This window comes from Lissotriton helveticus, chromosome 7 (assembly GCF_964261635.1).
Source record: "Lissotriton helveticus chromosome 7, aLisHel1.1, whole genome shotgun sequence".
NCBI classification, from domain to species: Eukaryota; Metazoa; Chordata; class Amphibia; order Caudata; family Salamandridae; genus Lissotriton; species Lissotriton helveticus.
This window is the reverse complement of record NC_136068.1, coordinates 72,965,348-72,986,142: the sequence shown is the minus strand read 5'-3', so window position 1 is coordinate 72,986,142 and position 20,795 is coordinate 72,965,348. Positions and strand designations below refer to the sequence as shown.

At 45.1% G+C, this 20,795-nt stretch overlaps 1 protein-coding gene across 5 annotated transcripts in view; it reads right to left on the bottom strand.

The window, feature by feature from the left end:
- Nucleotides 1-20,795, bottom strand: part of PEX5 (peroxisomal biogenesis factor 5) — a 182,744-nt gene that overhangs the window by 30,992 nt on the left and 130,957 nt on the right. For 2 of the 5 annotated variants that reach the window (XM_078651485.1, XM_078651486.1), the window contains exons 7-14: nucleotides 11,869-11,959; nucleotides 11,419-11,541; nucleotides 11,044-11,133; nucleotides 9,481-9,600; nucleotides 7,978-8,121; nucleotides 7,490-7,560; nucleotides 3,537-3,737; nucleotides 1,892-2,057 (exon numbers count right to left, since the gene is read on the bottom strand). In XM_078651485.1, the coding sequence (XP_078507611.1) occupies nucleotides 1,892-2,057; nucleotides 3,537-3,737; nucleotides 7,490-7,560; nucleotides 7,978-8,121; nucleotides 9,481-9,600; nucleotides 11,044-11,133; nucleotides 11,419-11,541; nucleotides 11,869-11,959 (1,006 nt within the window). The remainder of the gene's footprint in view (nucleotides 1-1,891; nucleotides 2,058-3,536; nucleotides 3,738-7,489; nucleotides 7,561-7,977; nucleotides 8,122-9,480; nucleotides 9,601-11,043; nucleotides 11,134-11,418; nucleotides 11,542-11,868; nucleotides 11,960-20,795) is intronic. The other 3 variants (XM_078651487.1, XM_078651488.1, XM_078651489.1) reach the window with 2 other exon arrangements.

Here is a 20,795-nt window from a genome sequence, read left to right as displayed (position 1 = left end):
TTTTTAAATGTAGAAACCTTTCGATTCCTCCGTATTAATGACCCTTAGTGTTGCAACACAGTGGGTGGAAAACCCAGCAGCTGTGTTTTCAGTTTACAAATATCACATTTCCTGGTCCTCCAAGCCTACATCCCCTACAAGAAGGGTCTCACCTAAATAAAGTCAATGGTAGTGTTATCAGAGTGCCTAGAGTCCAGGTGTTAGATCAGTAGTAACTAGGAATCTGGGTTGCAGTATACTACTGCAAGTCCATACCTCCAGTCCTCTCTCGCACTGGGAAGGGAGCATACGACCTCCCGAAAGCTGCAGAAAGTATTGTCAGAGGTGCAGGTTTGAAGGAAATGTTCTCTGCAGCTCCAGAGCCAGGGTGCTGCTGGTCTCTGGGCTTGGATCTTTGTGAGCAGAGCTGCAGGGACCCTTGAAGTATACTTTAAGCAAGTCTGTCTGTCAACTGGACCTTAGTACATCTTCCTGTTTTCAGGCAGATCCTCGCCTCACAGGGCATCCCTGCTCCATCTTCCACCGTACAAAGGTCTTCAAGAACCCAGGTTGACCACAGCCTGAACGACAGCGGTCGACTAGCTAAGGCCTTGCACAAAGCAATGTGTTCGCCCAACACTGATCTGAAGGGTCTCCAAGACATCCAAATAATGTACGAGTTAATGGCTCAATTTGGAGAGTTTTAATACTCCTTTGATCGCCTTCTGGTTCCAAAACCACTTAAAGTCAGCCTTATTAAAAGATCTCCCAATCAGGGAAGAGTACAACTGCCCTCTTTGTGTCCAGGTTTCACAGTTATGGAGCAGTGATTCCAAGGCCACACCAGTCTGAACTGGCCAGGAGTTTTTTGTTGATCTGAGGCAGACAGTGCTGCCAAATGGTTCTGATTGCTAGGCAAGAGCTAGCAATACAGGAAGAGGGGTGGTTCACTCTGGCCTGAGAAATTACACTGAACAAAGGAAGGGGCTAGTAAGCCTTCCCCCCGCCCAGCCAAGAGGGAGGGATGTTTGCAGGGAGGAGGATCTCATTCCGAGGGAAATTGTGTCTTGTGTGCACCATGAACAAAGGCAGTCTGCATCATGCACATGAGAACACAGGCTCTACACCCATATTCAATGTGTCCAAAAGGACAACATTCTATTTCTTGCAATGAAACACTTATACAGGAGGATACAAGACTTCGGTCTTCAGCAGTATCCACATCCCAAATTCAGGAAGCGCAATTGTGGGACGGTAGTTTTATGTGAAAATACATTCAACATTGTTTAGAACTGCTCTAAAACTGCTTTGAACAAATATATTGTTCCAAGGTAATATTACAGTGGAAATAAAAACATCTTGTCATAAAATACAACATTCGGTTGTTTGAAAAAAGTGAAATATATTCCTGGACAATACCATCTTGGGGTTCTGGTTACTTTTACCAAGCACTTTACCTTCAGCCCTATGGTTTATTACGTCAGAGTAAATAAACGCCAGCTGCTCAGGATAATTATTGGTATGCTACCAGAGTTTCAAGTGTGAACAACCTTTTAAGTTTGGATTTTAGCACGTTAAAGCTCTTCTGGGGACAGTAAGTAGGCGCCCCACTTTTTGTAGTCCCCACAATGTGATGTATCAATCTGTGACGCCTCAGGGTCTGTTGCTGGAGCTTATGATTAATTTCCGCCTGTAAAGTCTCTCCTAGAGGTGAGGCAATAGAAGCATTTGTAGTGCCCAAGATTAGGCAGTAACCTCACTACCAAGTTGGGTTTGGACCCACAGTTCATAGCTTATTTCAACAAATGTAGGCTCTTCTGCTGAGGCAGGGAGCTAGGCTGCCCTTACCCTTCAGCTTCCAACCCACAACATTCCCAGTCCCTTCTGGAGCTGCCAGTTTCCACACACTTACATTTGGCCGCGTGCTCAGTGCTGCGTTGAAGCAGTCCACCGCCTTTTCATACTCGCCGCTGAGGTTGAAGAGGACACCCAGACCACACTGTACATCAGGATCAAGGCTAGACACATCCAAGCGCACAGCTTCAAGGAACATCTCCTTCACATCAGCAAAGAGAGAGCTGTGGGGAAAAGAAGAGCAGGAGTAAGGGGGAGAGAAACGTTCAGGTGATTTAGGAAGGACAAAGTAACAAAAAGCAGATAGGGGAAGGGCTTAGAAAGAGTGAAGCGTGAAAGAAAGATGGAGAGAAAAGAAAGAGTAATATTGAAGGAAGGGGAAACATGGGAGATGTGACATGAGACCTGGAGGTCATGGAGGTAGAAGTAGAAGAGGGAAAAAAAGAAAAGAATGGAATAAAATAAGAACGCAGGAGACAAAGAAAGATTAATAAATAAAAGCAAGTAGTTAATTGAGTTATCGGAGAACGGAAAATTAGAAAAGAGGAGAGGTGGAAAAGCGGTAATGAAAAAGCAGGAGTAAAACGGAGCAGCATGTGAAGAAACATGAAAATGGCGTAGAAAAGGAAGAGCGAGAGGTGAAAAAAGTGTTGATGAGTAGGAAATAATAAAATAGTAAGTGAGCGAGGGCCAAAGTTACATAACAAAAAAGGCAGCAAAGATAGCAAGTGTATGGGAACAGAAAGAATAAAAGCAAATAGAGTGAGAAAGAGGGAATGAATAAAAAAAGTAAATCGGATTTACGCGGTGGCAACTATTGATGCAACAGAAACCTATCATGGTCCAAGAATGATGGATTCTCCAAGTGCTACTAATTTTGGGACGCAACTTCTGGAAGCATTGTAAACAAAACGATTGCCGCTTGAGAGCCTCAAACTTTGTGGAAAAGTAGGTCCACTATACTGCATTGATACTTCTACAATTATCTGAATCTGGAGACAACTATTTTTTTATGTAAATCAGCCAGGATTGACATCAAGAGGTACTCAGGTCTACCTATTTGTCTTCACGTCATATGTCTCATATATCACAAGGTACAACCTCGTGATTTTACTCTGAAGCCTTTGAAAAAGTCACCTCAGTGACAAAACACATGTCGGCTGTTGTCTATCACCGAACATTGCTGTGTTAATTGGACTCGGCAACGCCATCACCAAATTGTGTAGTCATTGTATAAAAGAATTCTTTTTTCCTTTTTTGTAAAATTTGAAATTAATTCAATACGTTTTCAGTGGGATTACTAAATCATTGAGAAAATGACTTTCTTCTGTATTTTTTAACCTGTGAAAAGGAAACAAAGTTCTTTAAAAAAACATAAAAATATTTGTGACTAGGTATCATCAACTTCTTGGGGTGTCTGGGTATACTTCCTGATTGATAAAAAAAGTTGTATGTGGGAGGGGGAATCAGGACATAGGTCAATGCATAGACTGGGCTAAACAAATGTATGCTTTCTGTATGTGACAAGATGTCTACCACACATTTCAATGGAAAATTGTGAAACCTCTCAGGACCCAGTTCTGCACTGCTGGAAAAACTGACTGCCCTATATCCCATTAGAAATTCCAGGGGCACAGCTACGGCAATAGAGGAGCGCATCCCAATGACAGAATAAAAACCCAATACTCCTTGCAAATACTCACTCAGCCAAAAGGGATCCCATTGCCCTCTTGGGAAGGCCTAAGCCGCTTTCTGCCTCCTCCTTTACCAGGCTGGAGTACTTGGGATTATACCGGAGCCAGTCCCGCAGGGTCTCACATGCCTGCTTCTGGAGAGACTCGTTTGTAAAGCTCACAGCCAAGGCCATCAGGGCTGTGAGGTTATCAGGCTTCAGCTCCAGGCACCTACCAGGAAAAAAAGAAGACATGTAAGGAAGGAAGTGAAGCAAAAGGATGATAACAATGTATGGGATGGGAGTTGGATACATAGACAGACCATGTCTAGGGAAAAAAGGAATACCAAGAGAAAATGAGGGTGAAAGACAAACCAAGACACAATTATAATTATGGGTTAGAATGGGAAAAGTGTGAGAGGAACATGGGTGGGGAGGGGGTAAATCGCTGGGAAGGAGCGACGGTTTAAATGAGAGGGAAAAAGTGATATTTGCTCACCCAGGGATGCATCGGATAATCCTTCTCCAATGCAACCATCACTGAAGGTGAAGAAGCACGACCAACAAAAGCAGAAAAGTATTTGCCTTGTTTGGGAGTTGAGTAGCTTTTGGCCTCTTATCATATCTTTCCAATACTGAGGAAAGATAATGACTGTACTCCCACCCTTGGGTTTGTGCAAATTATAATAAAGGGCAGGGAGTCAATGTGTCATGGATGGTGTGGGCCTTTTGAAGGATCTCCCACTGATTTGAGTGTTTGTCCAGTGTGCAGCTTTCCAGAATGCCAAGATCTTCTGGCTGGATCTCCAGCCAGATGTTGAAGCACAACAGACTTTGGAAATAACACCTGACCCTTGTGCGTGATGTGCTGAATTATCAAGATAGCTCTGCAATTTAACTCCTGGCGTGGACATCGGTAGGTCAAGAATTCAACCACCAGTAGGCCAACAGGCCCCGAGACAGGTAGGTCAATGGAGTATCATTAAACTGCCCAAATCCTTCTGTAGGCAATGTCTTTCAGAATGAAAACTTGAAACACTCAACCATGAGTCTTTACTCGAATCTTGGTTGGCTAAACTTACTGCAGTTCTAATAATCTTCTTAAAATGAACAGAACATTTGTCAGCCTGATTATATTAGATGAGAGCCAATTAACTAGTGATGTGTGTGAAATTAGGAAAGGCAAAATGACATAAGTGTAAGGTGTAATCCATCATGGGAATCTTATTTTATATCAGAAATTACAATGCTTTTGCCCACGAGTAGCCTGGCACCAACCTGCCATTTGCTAAACTTGGTTTGAAAAGTCTGCTTCCCCCGGCAAGCATGGCCGTGTGGGGAGTTATTGATTTTACTGCGGAGAGGGCTATCAACTGTGCTTTTGCCAAAGGATGTTTATTTTGGTCTTTGTTATCCTCTGTGTGTTTTTGCTGATCCTTATGGAAAGTACTCCTACTGTTGCTTCTGACATCAGGTGTGTAAACTTGCTGCTTGTAGGCCTCTCCTCCTGAAAAACACTGATTAGATTCTGAAAAAGACCCTTTTTTCCTCTAGGCTCAGCATCTTCATGATTTCAGCTACAGTCTTCACTTTCTACACATAACTCCTTGCAAGACTCTCGAAGATGGAATCCACCAGAAATGGCAGGGCTAGGTTCTTCTCCTGTGCTGTTGTAGTTCAGGTTAGTAAGATGGAGGTAGGAGAAGACTCGCATTGTGACTCCCAAGGTAATAACAAGGAGTCTATATGTCACTTAGTTTCTAGCTTGGCTTATAATCGGTTTGTAAGCGCACATACTAAACTCAAGAATTTTATATGCAGTCTCCTTTTTGGTTTTTGAAAATTACTCACTAACCTAGGTAAGCTTTAGAGCTAACTGCCAGACTTTCTTCCACACTAAATTCATGCCTCTGATCTTTATCTGAATATCATGAAGAAGTGGGTGGAGGAAAGAACCTCTTCCTTACTGATTAAGCTACTTGGTAAATCAGCAGGAGGGTGTTTCTTCAGGAAGAGTTGATCATGTTTGGCACCTCTGAACCGCTTAGCCTATGTCTACCTTTCTGTTTGGCTTCAGAAGGTAGAGAAGACCTTCATAATTTGCTCAAAAAAGACTGAACCCAATGGAACCTGGCAGATGCTTTCAGTTGCAGTGTTTCATGGAAGACTGAGTTAAACTACCGGTGCAAAACAATATCAATATTTAGTGTCAAAGGTGATTCCATCATATCCCAAAGTGGACATATTCTGAAGGCTGATCTGTGCCGGCACCAAAAGCATCAGGCTGAGAGATGCAACTGTCCCTTCACAGTGTGGTGAGACTTCTGAGAGAGGAGATAAGGTCTGGGAAGGTAGAAGACTAAAGAAATAGGTTTTGATCAATTTCCTGACCTGCACCACAGAAGGAGCAAGTCTGAGGTGTAAAGGGAGGTCGTAGTAGTCTCAATCTGCAAGGGTTGTGTGTTCTTAGAGTCTCTTGGGTTTCAAACCTGTCCAGACATGTGCTCCAATTGCACATACACTAGTGAACACATCCGGTTGGTAGGGAAGATAGCCATGTTTGCTCATATGTAAGGCCCTGTAGATCACACACAAGAGTTTAAAGTGGATTCTAACAGGGGAATGGGAGGCCCTGCACAGAGGTATGAGAGATTTGACTTGCCTTTCTTTGGTTGGTGATTAGTAAAGTCACTGTACAAACAAGCAGTTTAATTGGTAGCCTTGGGATCTCTGGTAGACAACTAATGTGATGTCCCCAACAGTGTTTGCTAAAATGAGGAATCTCAGCGGTAATTCAGAAATTGCATCCCCGCTGGCACCCTCCCCACAATATGTATTATTGATCTGTTGTGTAATATCGCGCCTAGGTGTCCTCCTATGTGAACACATGTCCATGTACACTGTTTTCTTTTTGCCTTGTACTTTGTTTTTCTTTCAATAAAAAGTTTTAAATTTTTTTTTTAAAAACTGAAATTGCAGTGTGAAGAACACCATTTTGGAAAAAAGTTTAAAAAAATCAAATTTGAAGTCAAAATGTTTGGCAATTAGTTTGATAGGCAAAAGATTGCAATGTTATTCATTTTTCTCACATGTGCAGTGAGTTACACTCCACCCTAATTCTCACCCCTAACATTATTGAAAAATGCATCACTTCATCCTTAATGGTATATACTCTAATCTTAACACACAACACCCAATACTGGTCTCATCATTTAACCATCCCTAACACTATGCCTAACCCGATCTCTCACACTATCACTATGTTAACCCTAATCATATCTCTTACCTCACCTGTACCCTTAATTTAATCCCCAAGCCTCTCCTAAACCCACACCTTAACGCACACACTTGCCCGTACTAGCACCCAACGGCTTTAGGCTTGCATTAAGACGAGCGTGATGAGGGTCCTCTCATCTTCATGCTCTGTTAAATCTGTGTCTTTCTCATTGACCCCTCTCTGTCCTTCTCTGCTCTTATCAACAATAAAGGCCCAAGCTTAAAGCTTTTTCACCACTTAAGAACATCTGGCTCACAGTACAGCCTCTCATCTTAATATTAGACTTCAGTTTCAATTAAAGTGAGATCTACACCTACTATCCGCCCTAGTATAGACTACCTGCGCTTTAGGATTATTTTCCAGTGGCAATCTCCAGATCTCAGAATGCAATCTGCTCAACCTTATGATTACGCTAAGTGGAGATACGCCAGTCAGTCATTACCAAGTATGTTTACTTTCTGGCATTAGACGGTATACAAGGTAAACATACAGTTTGCACCATGATAATGACCAAAAAGCGCAATTTTAAGATCAGTTTCCTGGTTCTTTTTTGAAAATACATATTGCCACACTCAAGCAATGGGGAGAATGTCAGTACAACAAAATGAAAAATAAAAGCAGTGAGAAGAAGTGCAAAATAGACACAGAGTAATGTGGATTTGTCTGGCCTTTTTCTTTCCTTAGTGATCACATGTTTGGGTACTCACCGGCGCAAAGCACTAATAGCAGACAGCTCCTGCTCGTTCTCCGCCTGAGTGGTTCCCAGATACTGCCAGGCCTGTTTATAAAAAACAAAGAAAAGTAGTCTTACCTTACACTTACTACAAAGTGTGCTATGCCCATATCACCTATGTCTAGATAGGATCAGCTTTGCAAGCTACGTGGCGAGAATCCTTATTGAACCAGTTAAATCACAACCAATGTCGCATGGTCTACCTCGCCTCTCTACCATGGATTATACATTCATCAATCCTGTCAAACAATCCAGAGTCACTTTTTCCCCTCCTCCTCATTCACACAACAGCCATCCAGCAATTCAGACAGCCACCGGACACTCACAACATCCTCAAAACTATTTGAAAATCCATCTTTTTAGTTATAGCTAATATGCTGTTAAAAAAAAAGAAAAAGAGAGATCGCTCTCTGTCCTGTGGTCAGTCCACTTCCATCGAAGTAAGTGCATTACACTTCTTACCTCCATGTGGTCGGGCTGTTGTTGAACTGCAGCCTCAAACAGCAGCACAGCGTTGGGGAGGTCGCCTTCCTGCATCCTTCGGAGCCCTTCCTCAAAAGCCTGAGGGTGATCCCTCATTGGGTTTTCCTCTTCAAACGTGTAACCCTGGGGAGAGAGCAACAGTGTGAATCATCCTTATGAGCATCCACCACCAGGCCCATGTACCTTGACTCTTGCAGAGCGATTTGTACCCAGGAGCATTATCTACTCTCAGCCGTTCCAGGTCAGTGGAGATGCCCGTCAGTGCCATGCAACGCCCCAAGGGTCATATGCATGCTCCTCGGTTCATCCCTGTGTGGACTGCTCCCAGCAGGATGGTGTTCCTCACAGAAGTCATTCAAGATTACTGTAGGACCCAGACAACACGGGATTCCTCAGCGTCGCGCCACATCAAGAGAGGAGGAGAGAAGGAGTGTGCACTCCCACCCAACTGTGTGCAGTCAGTGCAGTAGAACCAAGGGGGAAAACTCTCTTGAGTGTGTCTGTCAGTGGACCATGACTCCAGCAGGCAGTGTAAGTTCACTCTCAGCAGTGCCATGTCAGAGTGGGCTGCACCCCAGCACTGTCTCATCAGTGTGCCCAGAGTTTCCAAGACCATGGCCAGAACATGCCATAGACAGATAAATAGGAATACAATTTGGCTGTGGCCACTGAGTCACAGAGGGATATTAATGATGGTGCCAGGAAACATAAATAAAAGGACTACTATTAGAAACTGAGGTCACAGGAGAGCATTTTGTGTTATAACAGGAAAAATTAAATGCAAAGTTGACAGTATCATCCGTACAACAAATTGCTTACTAATAGGTGTTGCTAAAGAATCATTTACAGGTGTGAGGCAGGTTTATCTTCCTCTCTGAACCCTGCCCAGGCACTAAAGAGCATCAGATCTGCTGTGCGTCGCATTAAGGCACATCTGAGAGTAAAGGAGGCAGCGGAGCATCTGTTTAGATAGGGAATCGATGCGTTCTTTGCTACACTGGCAATGAGGGTGAGAGGCAGATGGAAAGGCAACCGCTAACAGTGCTGCACCTGCTTAGCAGGGAATAATGCGACAGACGTTCAAAAGCTACTGCTGCCCCACAAATCCAGACCATCTGTTTGCTGTACGTCATTATGTTTTTTCTCTCCCCGGGAACAGGTCAGTGTGAGCTTCCTCCTAGCAGGTCCTGTTTAGAGTAAGCTTCATTCCAAGCTCACACGCTAACACATATGGGGTTTCTACTAACAACTTCTGGTCAATGTGAGTTTCTCTGCATAGGCCCAAGCTCACACGCTAACACGTATGGGGTTCATGCCAATATTTTATGGTGTGAGCTTCCTCCTAGCAGGTGCTGTTTAGAGTGAGCTTCATTCTAAGCTCACACCCTAGCACATATGGGGTTCTTACGACAACATTCTGGTCAGTGTGAGCTTGCTCCTATCAAGAGCCTGGCACAAACAGGAGATTCTGCGGACTGTTACCTTGTCATATGAGGAGGAGGTCAGGTCATCATAATCCGTCAGCCAGGGGTGCACCTCAGCATCACGCTTCGCCATCTCCTCCCACTCTGCCTGCAGCTTGTCCCAGAAATCAACATCGGACTGCGAAGGAAGAGGAGGTTGGGAGTTGCAAGCGGTTGGAGGTTGAAAGAGGGGATGGGGAAGGAAATGACCAACCAGGCAAACAGGTGAACAGGAGAAAGGAAAGTAAAAAGGTATGGATAAAAGAAAGTAGAAAGGAGTGGAGAAAGCAAGCAATGGCATTAAAAAAGGAAACAAGAAAAGTAAGATGAGGAAAAGGAAATATTGGAAGAGGGGAAGATGAGTAAAGGAAAACACAATTTGGATGGAGACAAATGAGAACAGGGTTGGGAGAAAGCAGGAGAGGGTAGAGAGAATATTAGACAAGAAAGAGGAGGAAACAGTAGAAAGAAGAGAGTGAGGGGAGAAGAGTAAATGGGAGTAAGAGAATGAAAAGTAAAGAAGGGTAAATGGAAGAGAGGCATGAAGAAACAAAGAGTGGAAGGATACAAATAGGGAAAAACAGTAGAAGCAAAGAAGAAGATTTGATATATGAGGGTAAAAGGACAGAGCGGGTGGAAAGGAAATGAAAGAGGAAGTGGAGAAAGAGTACATGGTTGTTAGGAAACAAAAGGTGGAGAGAAATGATGGAAGCAGAGGAGTTTGCCAATAAGAAAGGCGACAAAAGTAGTGATAAAAGGAGCAGTGTGACCAAAGTTAAGAAGGGAGGGAAAAGAATGGCAGAAGAGTGACCATGTAATTAGTTGTAAAGAGAATTCCCGTTATCTCAGCCTCACTCTAGCAATAAAGATTCTCAGTTTTTTGGTCCTGTACGCACTCTCTGTTCGGTGTATTCCCTTACTTTCCTCACTATTATCATCCTTTGGGGCAGTGAAACAAAGTCTTGCTACGATGTTTGGGTCTAGTCTAACCCACAAGGGTTACCAACTGGAAAACTGGCAGTATCCCCAATGGAAACTAATGGCTGCTATCTGTCCAGCCTCCCTGCTCTTCCTTTCCTCAAAGCACAGGAAGAAGCCTGTTATGCTAACAGGTAAATCTAACAACTCACAATCCCACCCAGAGAAATAAGGCTCCTTTGGGAGACAGATTCCAGAGACACTTGCAGTACTGTAGAATTGTATGGAGGTGGTCATGCCTTGTCTACCTCCTGAGCATATTCTCTGCAGACATCCCCCACAATTTCTTCTCAGCCCATTTGGTCTATTGAGTACTGCTCTTGTGTGCATTTTAAAGGTTTTCATCACTCCCTTTTTTGCCCCATCCTTTTTAAAATGATGTTGTAGGGACATCATCTTGTGCACATTCACTGAAGCTGTACCCCCTTCTTTATCAGAATGTTATGAAGGGTATTGTCCTTTCCTACGTCAGTCCTGTTTGCATTTTCTGGAGAATTCAAGCTCCATCTCTCAATCTACTTCCCCCCACAGGGGTATTAGCATGATCAAAGTTAATCTGTTCGGCATCCCCCTGGTCACCCTCTTAATTGCTTAGCTCTCTTACCTCGACAGCCACTTTAGCCTTCTCAAAATCCGTGTCTGCTGGCAGGTTCCCACTCATTGCAAACTGGTCGACCCAGGCATCTGAGGCAGCCTGCCACCGGAAATAAAAAACACAATACAATATGGAACCCTCTAGAAATGAAAATGAAATAAATAGTTGGGCGTGAAGAACTTATCTCTCTACCGTTCTCGACTATAAAAATGTAAGAGTTGTGAAATCCTACTCGCCTATAAATCTCGGAGCATTCTAAGAACTGTTACAATGGGTCACAGGCCATCACTGCCACTCCTAGCGCTAACACTTTACACACTGAGGCATCTTTTCGTCTTTAAAGGAATTGGTGTGATTCCTGTTCTGCAAGAGGTACTTCCCTACCTGCTGCTGTAAAAATTCATCAGCCCACTGCTCTGCCTGCCCCGGGGCGCTAGCGGTCACAGTCACTTGGTTTTGGTCAATGGTGACCTGACCGTCTCCTATCTGTCTGACAAACTTCATGAACTGTCACCAGGAATGAAGATGGGAGCAAAAAAAGAGACAAAAGAAGCGGAAAGCAAAAAGAAGACAACAGGGAGAAAGAAAGAAAGATGGATAATATTCAGTTAAGAGATGCTCGAAGTCTCATCTCAAGAGGTCTACAAAATCTTACCATTTTAAAATACATATTAATAGGTGTTCTGCTAAAATAGATCTCCTTAGTATTTGAGTTTCATTCTCTTAATATGATACCACTAAGAATTGTCTTTACTGGCACTATATCACAAATATTTTATCAAGACATCTTAAAAGGAAGTTCCAGATACAAACAGGTCCCCCAACTCTCCTCACCTCGGAGCCTGAGAGCTTGGGGTCCTCCACCTTGGACAAGAACTCGTTGGCTGTTCTTCTGATGTCCTCCTCGGGCTGATATTCCTCATACCTAAAGTTCCCGCACAAGACATGAATAAGATTGACATGTCAGTCATTAGACATGGGAGGATGGAACATAACCTCAGAAATATTCTTTCCAGTCCCCCCCTTGCAATACTGCTCTTCGATCAATCCCCTAATCAGGTTGATAAAGGCTCCTTCCATGTTTCTGCTTTACTATACTTGCATTTTTAGATTTTTGGAAAACCATACAAACTTTTAAAAATATCTGAGGAAGAGACACAGCATAGTATAGGACATTTGGTTAGGCTCGCATGTCCAGCACAATGGCCCCAGCTTTCAGCAGTAGAATTATATGATTCACGGGTTCTGACCCACAAACTGATGCGTGTGCGGCACAACCAAATGAGGACATTGGAGCGGAATCAAAGGAACAAAGAGCGGAACAGGACAAGAAAGATGCTGAACAGGTAAGCACAGACTGCTTCAGAAACAAGGAAGGCAGGAAGTGAAAATCCTAATAAAGCTGAGAAGAACAAGTTACTTACCTTCGGTAACGCTTTTTCTGGTAGATACAGTATCTGCCTGTGGATACCTCACCTTGTGAATATCCCCCTTGCGTCAGCAACGTTCGGAATTGTTCTTCGTAGCACGCTGGCGTGGGCGACGTTACAGGAACGCGGCATCGCTCGCGACTCCGTCTGACGTCACCGACCCCTTACTAGGCCTACGTCGGCGTGATGACATCAGTTCCGCCCTTTTTTCCGTGCCTTCAAGGCACCCGGACGGACCAATGACAGCAAATATACATATATACAGTGTACATAGTACATACAAATCAAAAACAGCACACATAGTGCGAAGCAAAGGTATCAAAAACCCAATATATATACAAATATAAACATAAATAATACATAAACCCAGGTATAGCAGAGTGGACAACGGGGAGGCGGGTGGGTCAGTGAGGAATCCACAGGCAGATACTGTATCTACCAGAAAAAGCGTTACCGAAGGTAAGTAACTTGTTCTTCTGATAGATACATCTGCCTTGTGGATTCCTCACCTTGTGAATAGAGTCCCACAGCAGTCCCCACTCCCGGAGGAGGGTGTCCACTCTGCTACACCAGGAAATCATGGAGGATAGAACGCGCGAAGTGGCCGTCCCTCCTCACCTCGGTATCCAAGCAGTAGTGCTTCGCGAAAGTGTGGAGGGAGGCCCAAGTCGCGGTTCTGCAAATGTCCTCAACAGGTACACCTCTAGACAATGCAGAAGTAGCAGACCTTGCTCTGGTAGAATGAGCTCTTATACCCTCAGGAGGGTCCTTACCCGCAAGGGAGTAGCAAATCTTGATGCACAGGATTATCCACCTGGAAAGTGTGCGCTTGTGCACCGATCTGCCCTTCCGACAGCCAGCAAAACCAACAAACAGCTGGTCGTCAATCCGGAAGTCTTTAGTCCTATCCAGATAAAAAGACACCGCCCTCTTAGGGTCCAGACGGTGCAGTCTCTCTTCCTCCTTAGAAGGGTGAGGGGGAGGATAGAAGGTAGGAAGGGTAATAGACTGTCCTAGATGGAAGGGAGTTACCACCTTAGGCAGAAAAGCAGCCCTGGTCCTAAGAACCATTCGTTCAGCATGAATGGTCAGGAATGGGGGCTTAGAACTAAGAGCTTGAAGCTCACTCACCCTCCTTGCCGAGGTGATTGCTACTAAGAAGACCGTCTTGAAAGACAAAAGCCTCATGGGACACTTGTGTAAGGGTTCGAAGGGAGAACCCATCAAGAAAGACAAGACAAGATTCAAGTCCCACTGAGGCACAATAAATGGAGAAGGAGGAAACTTATTTGTGAGGCCCTTCAGAAACCTCAAAACCACTGGAGATTTAAAAAGAGACGGCTGGTCCGGCAAGCATATAAAAGCCGATAACGCCGAAAGGTAACCTTTGACTGTGGCAACAGCAAAACCTTGCTGCGCCAGAGAGAGAGCAAATTGCAAAATATCAGACAGATGAGCCCTCAAGGGGTCAACAGTCTTCTCCCTACACCAAGCAACAAATTTAGACCATCTATACGAATAGATGGATTTGGTGGAGTCACGCCTGGCCGAAAGAATGACGTCCACCACATCGTGAGGGAGAGAAAAAGAGTTCAGGTTGCCCCGTTCAATCTCCAGGCATGAAGGTGTAATGTCTGGAGGTGGGGGTGTAGAACCTGCCCCTCCATCTGAGAGAGGAGGTCTGCCCTGAGAGGGAGACGGAGCGGCGGGTGAGAGAAGAGGTGGAGTAGGTCCGTGTACCACACCCTTCTTGGCCAATCCGGGGCGACCAATATGACTTGGGCCCGGTCCTGGCGAATCTTCCTCAGAACCCGAGGAATCAAGGGTATGGGAGGAAACGCGTAAAGGAGTTGATTTCCCCAACTGAACTGAAACGCATCCCCCAAAGCTCCTTGCATCGGATACTGGAGACTGCAGAATGACAGACAGTGAGCATTCTCGCGAGTGGCGAACAGATCCACCCGAGGAGCCCCCCACATCTGAAAGATGTCGTGAACAACCTCCGGGTGAAGCCTCCACTCGTGATCGGCAGAAAACTGCCGACTGAGAACGTCTGCACGAACGTTCAGAACTCCGGCCAGATGATTTGCCATCAGACAAATCTGATGGTCCTGAACCCAGGACCAGAGACGCAGAGCCTCTCTGCAGAGACACTGCGACCCTACTCCTCCCTGTTTGTTGATGTACCACATCGCGGTCGTGTTGTCCGTCAGGACCTGAACCGACTGACCGCGAAGGGAAGGGAGGAAGGCCTTGAGCGCCAAACGTATCGCCCGCAATTCCAGAAGGTTGATGTGAAGCAACCTTTCCTCTGGAGACCAAAGACCTTTGACCTCCAGATCCCCCAGATGAGCACCCCACCCTAGAGTGGATGCATCCGTTATCACTGTGGCCACCGATGGAGGCAGCTAGAAAGGCTTTCCCTGAGAAAGATTTCTTTCCACGCTCCACCAGGACAGATCCGCCGCAGTTTCTCTGGAGATCCTCACTGACTCCCTGAGATCTCCGTTGTGCTGATACCACTGCCTGCGGAGGCACCACTGGAGTGCCCTCATGTGCCAGCGTGCATGGTTGACCAACAGAATGCAAGAAGCCATCAGACCGAGCAGACGAAGGACCTTCAGGACTGGAACAACCGCTCCATTGAAAAATAAAGGAATCATTTCCTGTATGTCGTGAATCCTTTGAGGAGGAGGGAATGCACGACATACAGTAGTGTCCAGTACCGCACCTATGAACAGGTTGCGCTGGGAGGGCACCAGGTGAGACTTGGGTACATTTATCGAAAAACCCAACCTGTGTAACAACTGAGTTGTCTCTTGCAAATGAAGGAGCACCTTCTCTGGCGACTCTGCTTTGAAGAGCCAGTCGTCCAGATACGGAAATACAGGAATCCCCGATCTTCTGAGATGTGCTGCCACCACTGCCATCACCTTGGTGAAAACTCGAGGCGCAGTAGTAAGTCCAAACGGAAGGACCGCAAACTGGTAGTGTTGCGAACCCACCGTAAAACGGAGATACTTCCTGTGCGACTTCAGGATAGGGATGTGAAAATAAGCATCCTGCAAGTCGATCGACACCATCCAGTCTTCTTCCAACAGCGCTTGAAGAACCTGCGCAAGAGTGAGCATCTTGAACTTTTCTTGTTTCAGATACAAGTTCAAGATCCTGAGATCCAGGATTGGCCGAAGCCTGCCATCCTTCTTGGGGATCAGGAAATACCGGGAGTAGCATCCCTGACCCCTTTCCTGCTCCGGAACCACCTCTATCGCACCTTTTCTGAACAGTGCCAGGACTTCTTCCTGCAGGAGGAGCAGGTGGTCCTCCGAACAATAACCTTGGCAAGGAGGGTAATTGGGAGGAAATTCCCGAAAGGGAAGGGCATACCCATTTTCTACGAGATTGAGAACCCAAAGATCTGATGTAACCGATTCCCAATCTCGTAGAAAATGAGTAAGCCGACCCCCTACCGGACCCGCATGATCCGGAATGGCGGATCTAGGGCTGCTTTGCTGTTGCAGGTGGGGGGTGGGTATTAGAGGAGGAAGTAGAGGAGGAAGAGGCTTGACGATCACGTCCACGACCCTTCTGTCTACCTCTATAAGATTTGTACAGAGGGTTCTGTTGCTGCTGCTGTTGCTGCTGGCCTTGCCTGAAAGGACGAAAGGAAGATCTGCCAAAACCTCTGAACCTCCTGGTAGCTGTACCTCTCGACTGTAAACCCAAAGATCTAGCCGTCGCCCGGCTATCTTTGAATCTCTCCAGAGCTGTATCTGCTTTCTTTCCAAAGAGACCAACCCCGTCAAAAGGTAAATCCAAAAGAGTAGCCTGTACGTCAGTGGAAAACTCTGAGGATTTTAACCAAGCAGCTCTTCTGGTAGCCACTGAAGAACCCATTATCCTAGCCACGGAGTCAGCAGTGTCCATGCCACTCTGAATGACTTGGCGGGCCGCAGCTTGAGTGTCCAAAACAACCTCATTAAAGTTCTTTCTGTCTTCTTCTGGAAGTTTAGCAGACAATTGTTTGACTGAGTCCATTAAAGCATGCACATATCTGCCAAGCAAACAAGTAGCATTCGTTGATTTTAAGGCCATGCTACCAGAGGAGAAGACTTTCTTAGCGGCCTGATCCAACTTCTTGGAGTCTTTATCTCCAGGAACTTGAGGAAAGGAGCCAGCTGATCTATTCGCACAAGCAGCCTGAACCACCAGACTCTCTGGCGAAGGGTGAGATGACAAAAACTCAGGATCTCCAGGAGCCACCCTATAACGTCTCGCCACCGATCTAGACAGTGCAGGTGCAGACAAAGGCTTTTTCCAAACCTCCAGTATTGGTTCTGTCAGAGCTTCGGTAAAAGGTAGAGTAGGCTTAATGATAGAAGAAGGTGAATGTAAGACCTCTGTGAGGATATTAGGCTTAAACTCAACCGTTGGTAAAGTTAAGTTTAATAAATCAGCAGCTTTCCTAATTACCATATGATACGGAACGACATCCTTGGAGGGTGCATCTGATACCACAGGTAATCCCCATTCGGGAGAAAGTTCAAGACTACTAGCAGAATGAAGATCCTCAAAATAATCATCATGCTCATGAATTTCACCTTCCTCCATATCAGACTCCACATACTCTTTTTCTTCAAGTAGACGCTGGGCTCTACGCCTCGACCACTCCATACGGATCGACGTCGAGGGATTCGGTAACGACTCCGATGGAGTCGGAGCCGGCGTCGACCGAGGATCTGGAGCAACCGGAGTCAGAGAAACAGGAACCGGCGTCGAGCCTCGATCTGAATTCCGAGGTCGCTCCGGAGACGGCGAAGCCGTGCGCGGAGTCGAAGACCTCGACGGCGCTGAACCGATCCAAGGTGGATATGGAGTCGGCATGAAGGGTAGAAAAGGCGCCGGTGCATAAGCTTGGGGGACACCCAAGTTGAAAGACAAAGGACCCATAGGACCCGCAGGTGCTCCAGTGGGGTACATTGCCCTCGCATACACTCCATACATAGCATTTAGGAAATGCGATGGATCTTGACCAGGACCAGGATAAGAAGGGTAAGAACCCATTGGATTCGTAGGAGGCTGAACTGGATTCGGCTCCTCTTGGTCCTTTAGGTTTTCCGGTTCATCTTCCGGAATTGGAGATTGAGGGACCTCCACGACGTCCTCATGTTCCGAAGACTGACCCGAAGCCGGATTCGGATCCAGTTCCGGCTCCGGTGTATGCTCTCGAGATCTTACTGGAGTGGTAGCACCAGCAGGAGATGGAGACACAAAGTCTTTGTGATGCTTTCGAGAAGATTTCTTCTTAGAGTCCGAAGATCCCGAATGATGGTGAGAACTATGCTTCTTCCTCTTATGTCTTTTCTTCGAGGAACCTGAAGCATGTCCAGAAGCCGATTTCGACGCCGACTCCGATCTGGCTCCTGACCTCGATTTCGACCTCGATGACTTCGATCGCGACCTCGATCGTGACCTCGACTTCGGTCTCGATTTGGAGTGTCTTGACCTTGACCTCGAAGATCTATCGGCTTCTTTACCTTTTATCTTGGTTAATAAAAGTTTCGCTTCTCTTTCACGCAGAGCCTTCGGATTCATTTTCGAACAGGATCGACAGCCCTTGACGTCGTGATCCGATCCCAAACACCATAAACAATCCTCGTGTGGATCAGTAATTGACATCATCCTGGCACACGAGACACACTGTTTGAATCCCGTCTTCTTCGACGACATCCTCGACGAAGAACAGAAACAGTAACAACAAAAAGAAACAATGTCTATCTGTAACTAGAGAAGATCCCTGAAACCGTTAGCGTCGACGACGCGGAAAAAAGGGAACTGATGTCATCACGCCGACGTAGGCCTAGTAAGGGGTCGGTGACGTCAGACGGAGTCACGAGCGATGCGGCGTTCCTGTGACGTCGCCCACGTCGGCGTGCTACGAAGAAAAATTCCGAACGTTGCTGACGCAAGGGGGATATTCACAAGGTGAGGAATCCACAAGGCAGATGTATCTATCAGAAGCAAGATTGCTTTAGTAATGGTCTTAAAAAATCAAATGCTACAATAATAATTCATAAAGCTAGTTATCATGACTTATTTATTTATTTCCGCTTAAACTAGTCACTAAATTGTCCCAGTGGTGTGTACGGTGGATACTGATTTTGATTGGGATGCTATGGGTTGACAAAAGTATGTCAGGCAACCTGTAACAAACTCATATTTAACATACAAATGGAATTTGTAATTCTTGCCTCGGACTCCTATTCGTCCATTAGAGTCAGGCACTGGAGTGTACACCAAAGGTCAACATTAGAAGATTCAATGTGTATATCCTATTGAAGCATGGATATGCAAGGCTTTTATGGGTATTCATTTTTATCACCTAAGTCCTTCTCTGAGGTTTTGCTACAAAGATAGTTAAAATACATGCAATCTGTGCTTTTTTTCCCTTTCAATCTGCCGCTACCTCAGAGGGGTTGGACAAAGAAGCAAGCAAGGCACAAACATTGAGAGCTAAGCTTCTGTTTTTAATTGGTCACTGTCAGAGTAAGGTCCCCAACTCTGTAATCAGTCACTCCCATCAGCAGTAAGTAGTATAAAAGACTGAGAACAAGCTAACTGGATCTGAACCCTGTTTCAGCAAGTTATGTGACCTTTACTTGTCATAATAAACTACAAAGCTTAGGCACCAGAGGAGCACATGGAGGTGCCAAATGTGGATAGAGATTAAATACTGTGCACAAATAGATGATGTCTGATAAGAGTGCAGTCATTTGGGAAGTTGAAAGGGCCTATTCTCTGGTGGTAAGATTTGCAAATACACCAACATTTGCATAGAGTATTTCTGAAAACAATAATTGCTGCTATGTACAGCCTCTCTAAACTCCCAAGTGCAGGCTATCCAGCTTCTGCTTTGCTTGTAGTTTAGGCCTACTAAGCATTGCTTCCCTGATGGCCTTATTTCTGACCTAGGGCTGCCAGCCGACAGCCATCTTTTGACAATTATTCCATTGTCATTTTCTTTGCTATAAGGGAGCACTGAAATACCCTTAGGACTGAGAAAAAATATACATTAAAACCTTAGAAAAGTGATTCATTCTCTTTAACAACAGAAGATGTTAAACTATTTATCCAAAACAACGGTTGTTCTACCGCCCAACACAGACTATATTGCTGCTTTCTTGATTTTCAAGGTGTTGGTGAAGTTGTTGGTCAAACAACTGCAACTATGCCTTGACGATCATGCATCCCAAATCAACCACTGTCCTTCACTGGACAAAGCTTTGGCGGCCTTGTGTAAATGCATTTCCAACCAGCAGGCAAACCATTGCTAGGCTGAACCACTTCCACCAGCATCAAGGTACACTGATGAAGCACAGATGTTGGTGGCCTCATACAAAGTCATCACTCTTACTAAATGAAGAAAAGTTTGAGTCGCTTGTACATATCACAAGAATGTCCATAAAAGAGATAAATGAGTTGCATTTACCTGAGACGTAAAACAGTATGTAGACTTGATTTAGGATCCGTAAGCTACATAAATGATATCACTTTTGTGAATTATTGGTACCGAAATCACTGCAAGTCATGCAAAAATGATTCACAAATGAAAGAAATAGCACAGATAGGAACATCGGGTAGGCATAACCGCCAGAACTCTTTCTCAGGGAGATGTCCAGAGAGCAGTTGTTTTTCCACGTACCACAAGGAATTCATTCTTTAATGTAGGAGGGTCACTAGAACTACAACCCACACACAAGAGATTTACGCAATTGTTAATTTATTTTTAAAACCCCAAATTGCTGAAGCCAGCCCTCCACCCTCAAAGGATCATTGTGAGCAGTTCGCTAATTTCTTTCTTTGAAAAATCAGCCTTATATCACTCTCTGGCATGAGACCTGGATCTAAACATTAATACCAGAGAAATCGTCCAGGCAAAAGAGGTTTCATTGGATTTGTCAGCCTTCCCCAAACTGAACAACAACGTCATTAGAGCAGCAGCCAAGACAATCACATCTGGCTCGCCTCTTGACTTGGCACCTATAGATCTCCTGCTGAAGGGAGGTGACCGTACCAGCTCTGTCTTGGCGGATATCTAGAACATCTCACTGCAAAGTGGACTAGTCCCTGATACGTGGAAACACGCAATTATTAGTCAATTGCTGAAAAAAATCGTATTTGGATCCCAACAAAATCGAAAACTGTAGACCAATATCATTACTTCCAGGTATTAGCAAGATTATACAAAAGTGGTAAATGGCTTTTTGGCAGACTTTTTGGGAAACGCACAATCTCCTGCATCAGATGCAAACAGTTTTTCCTCCCAGGTAT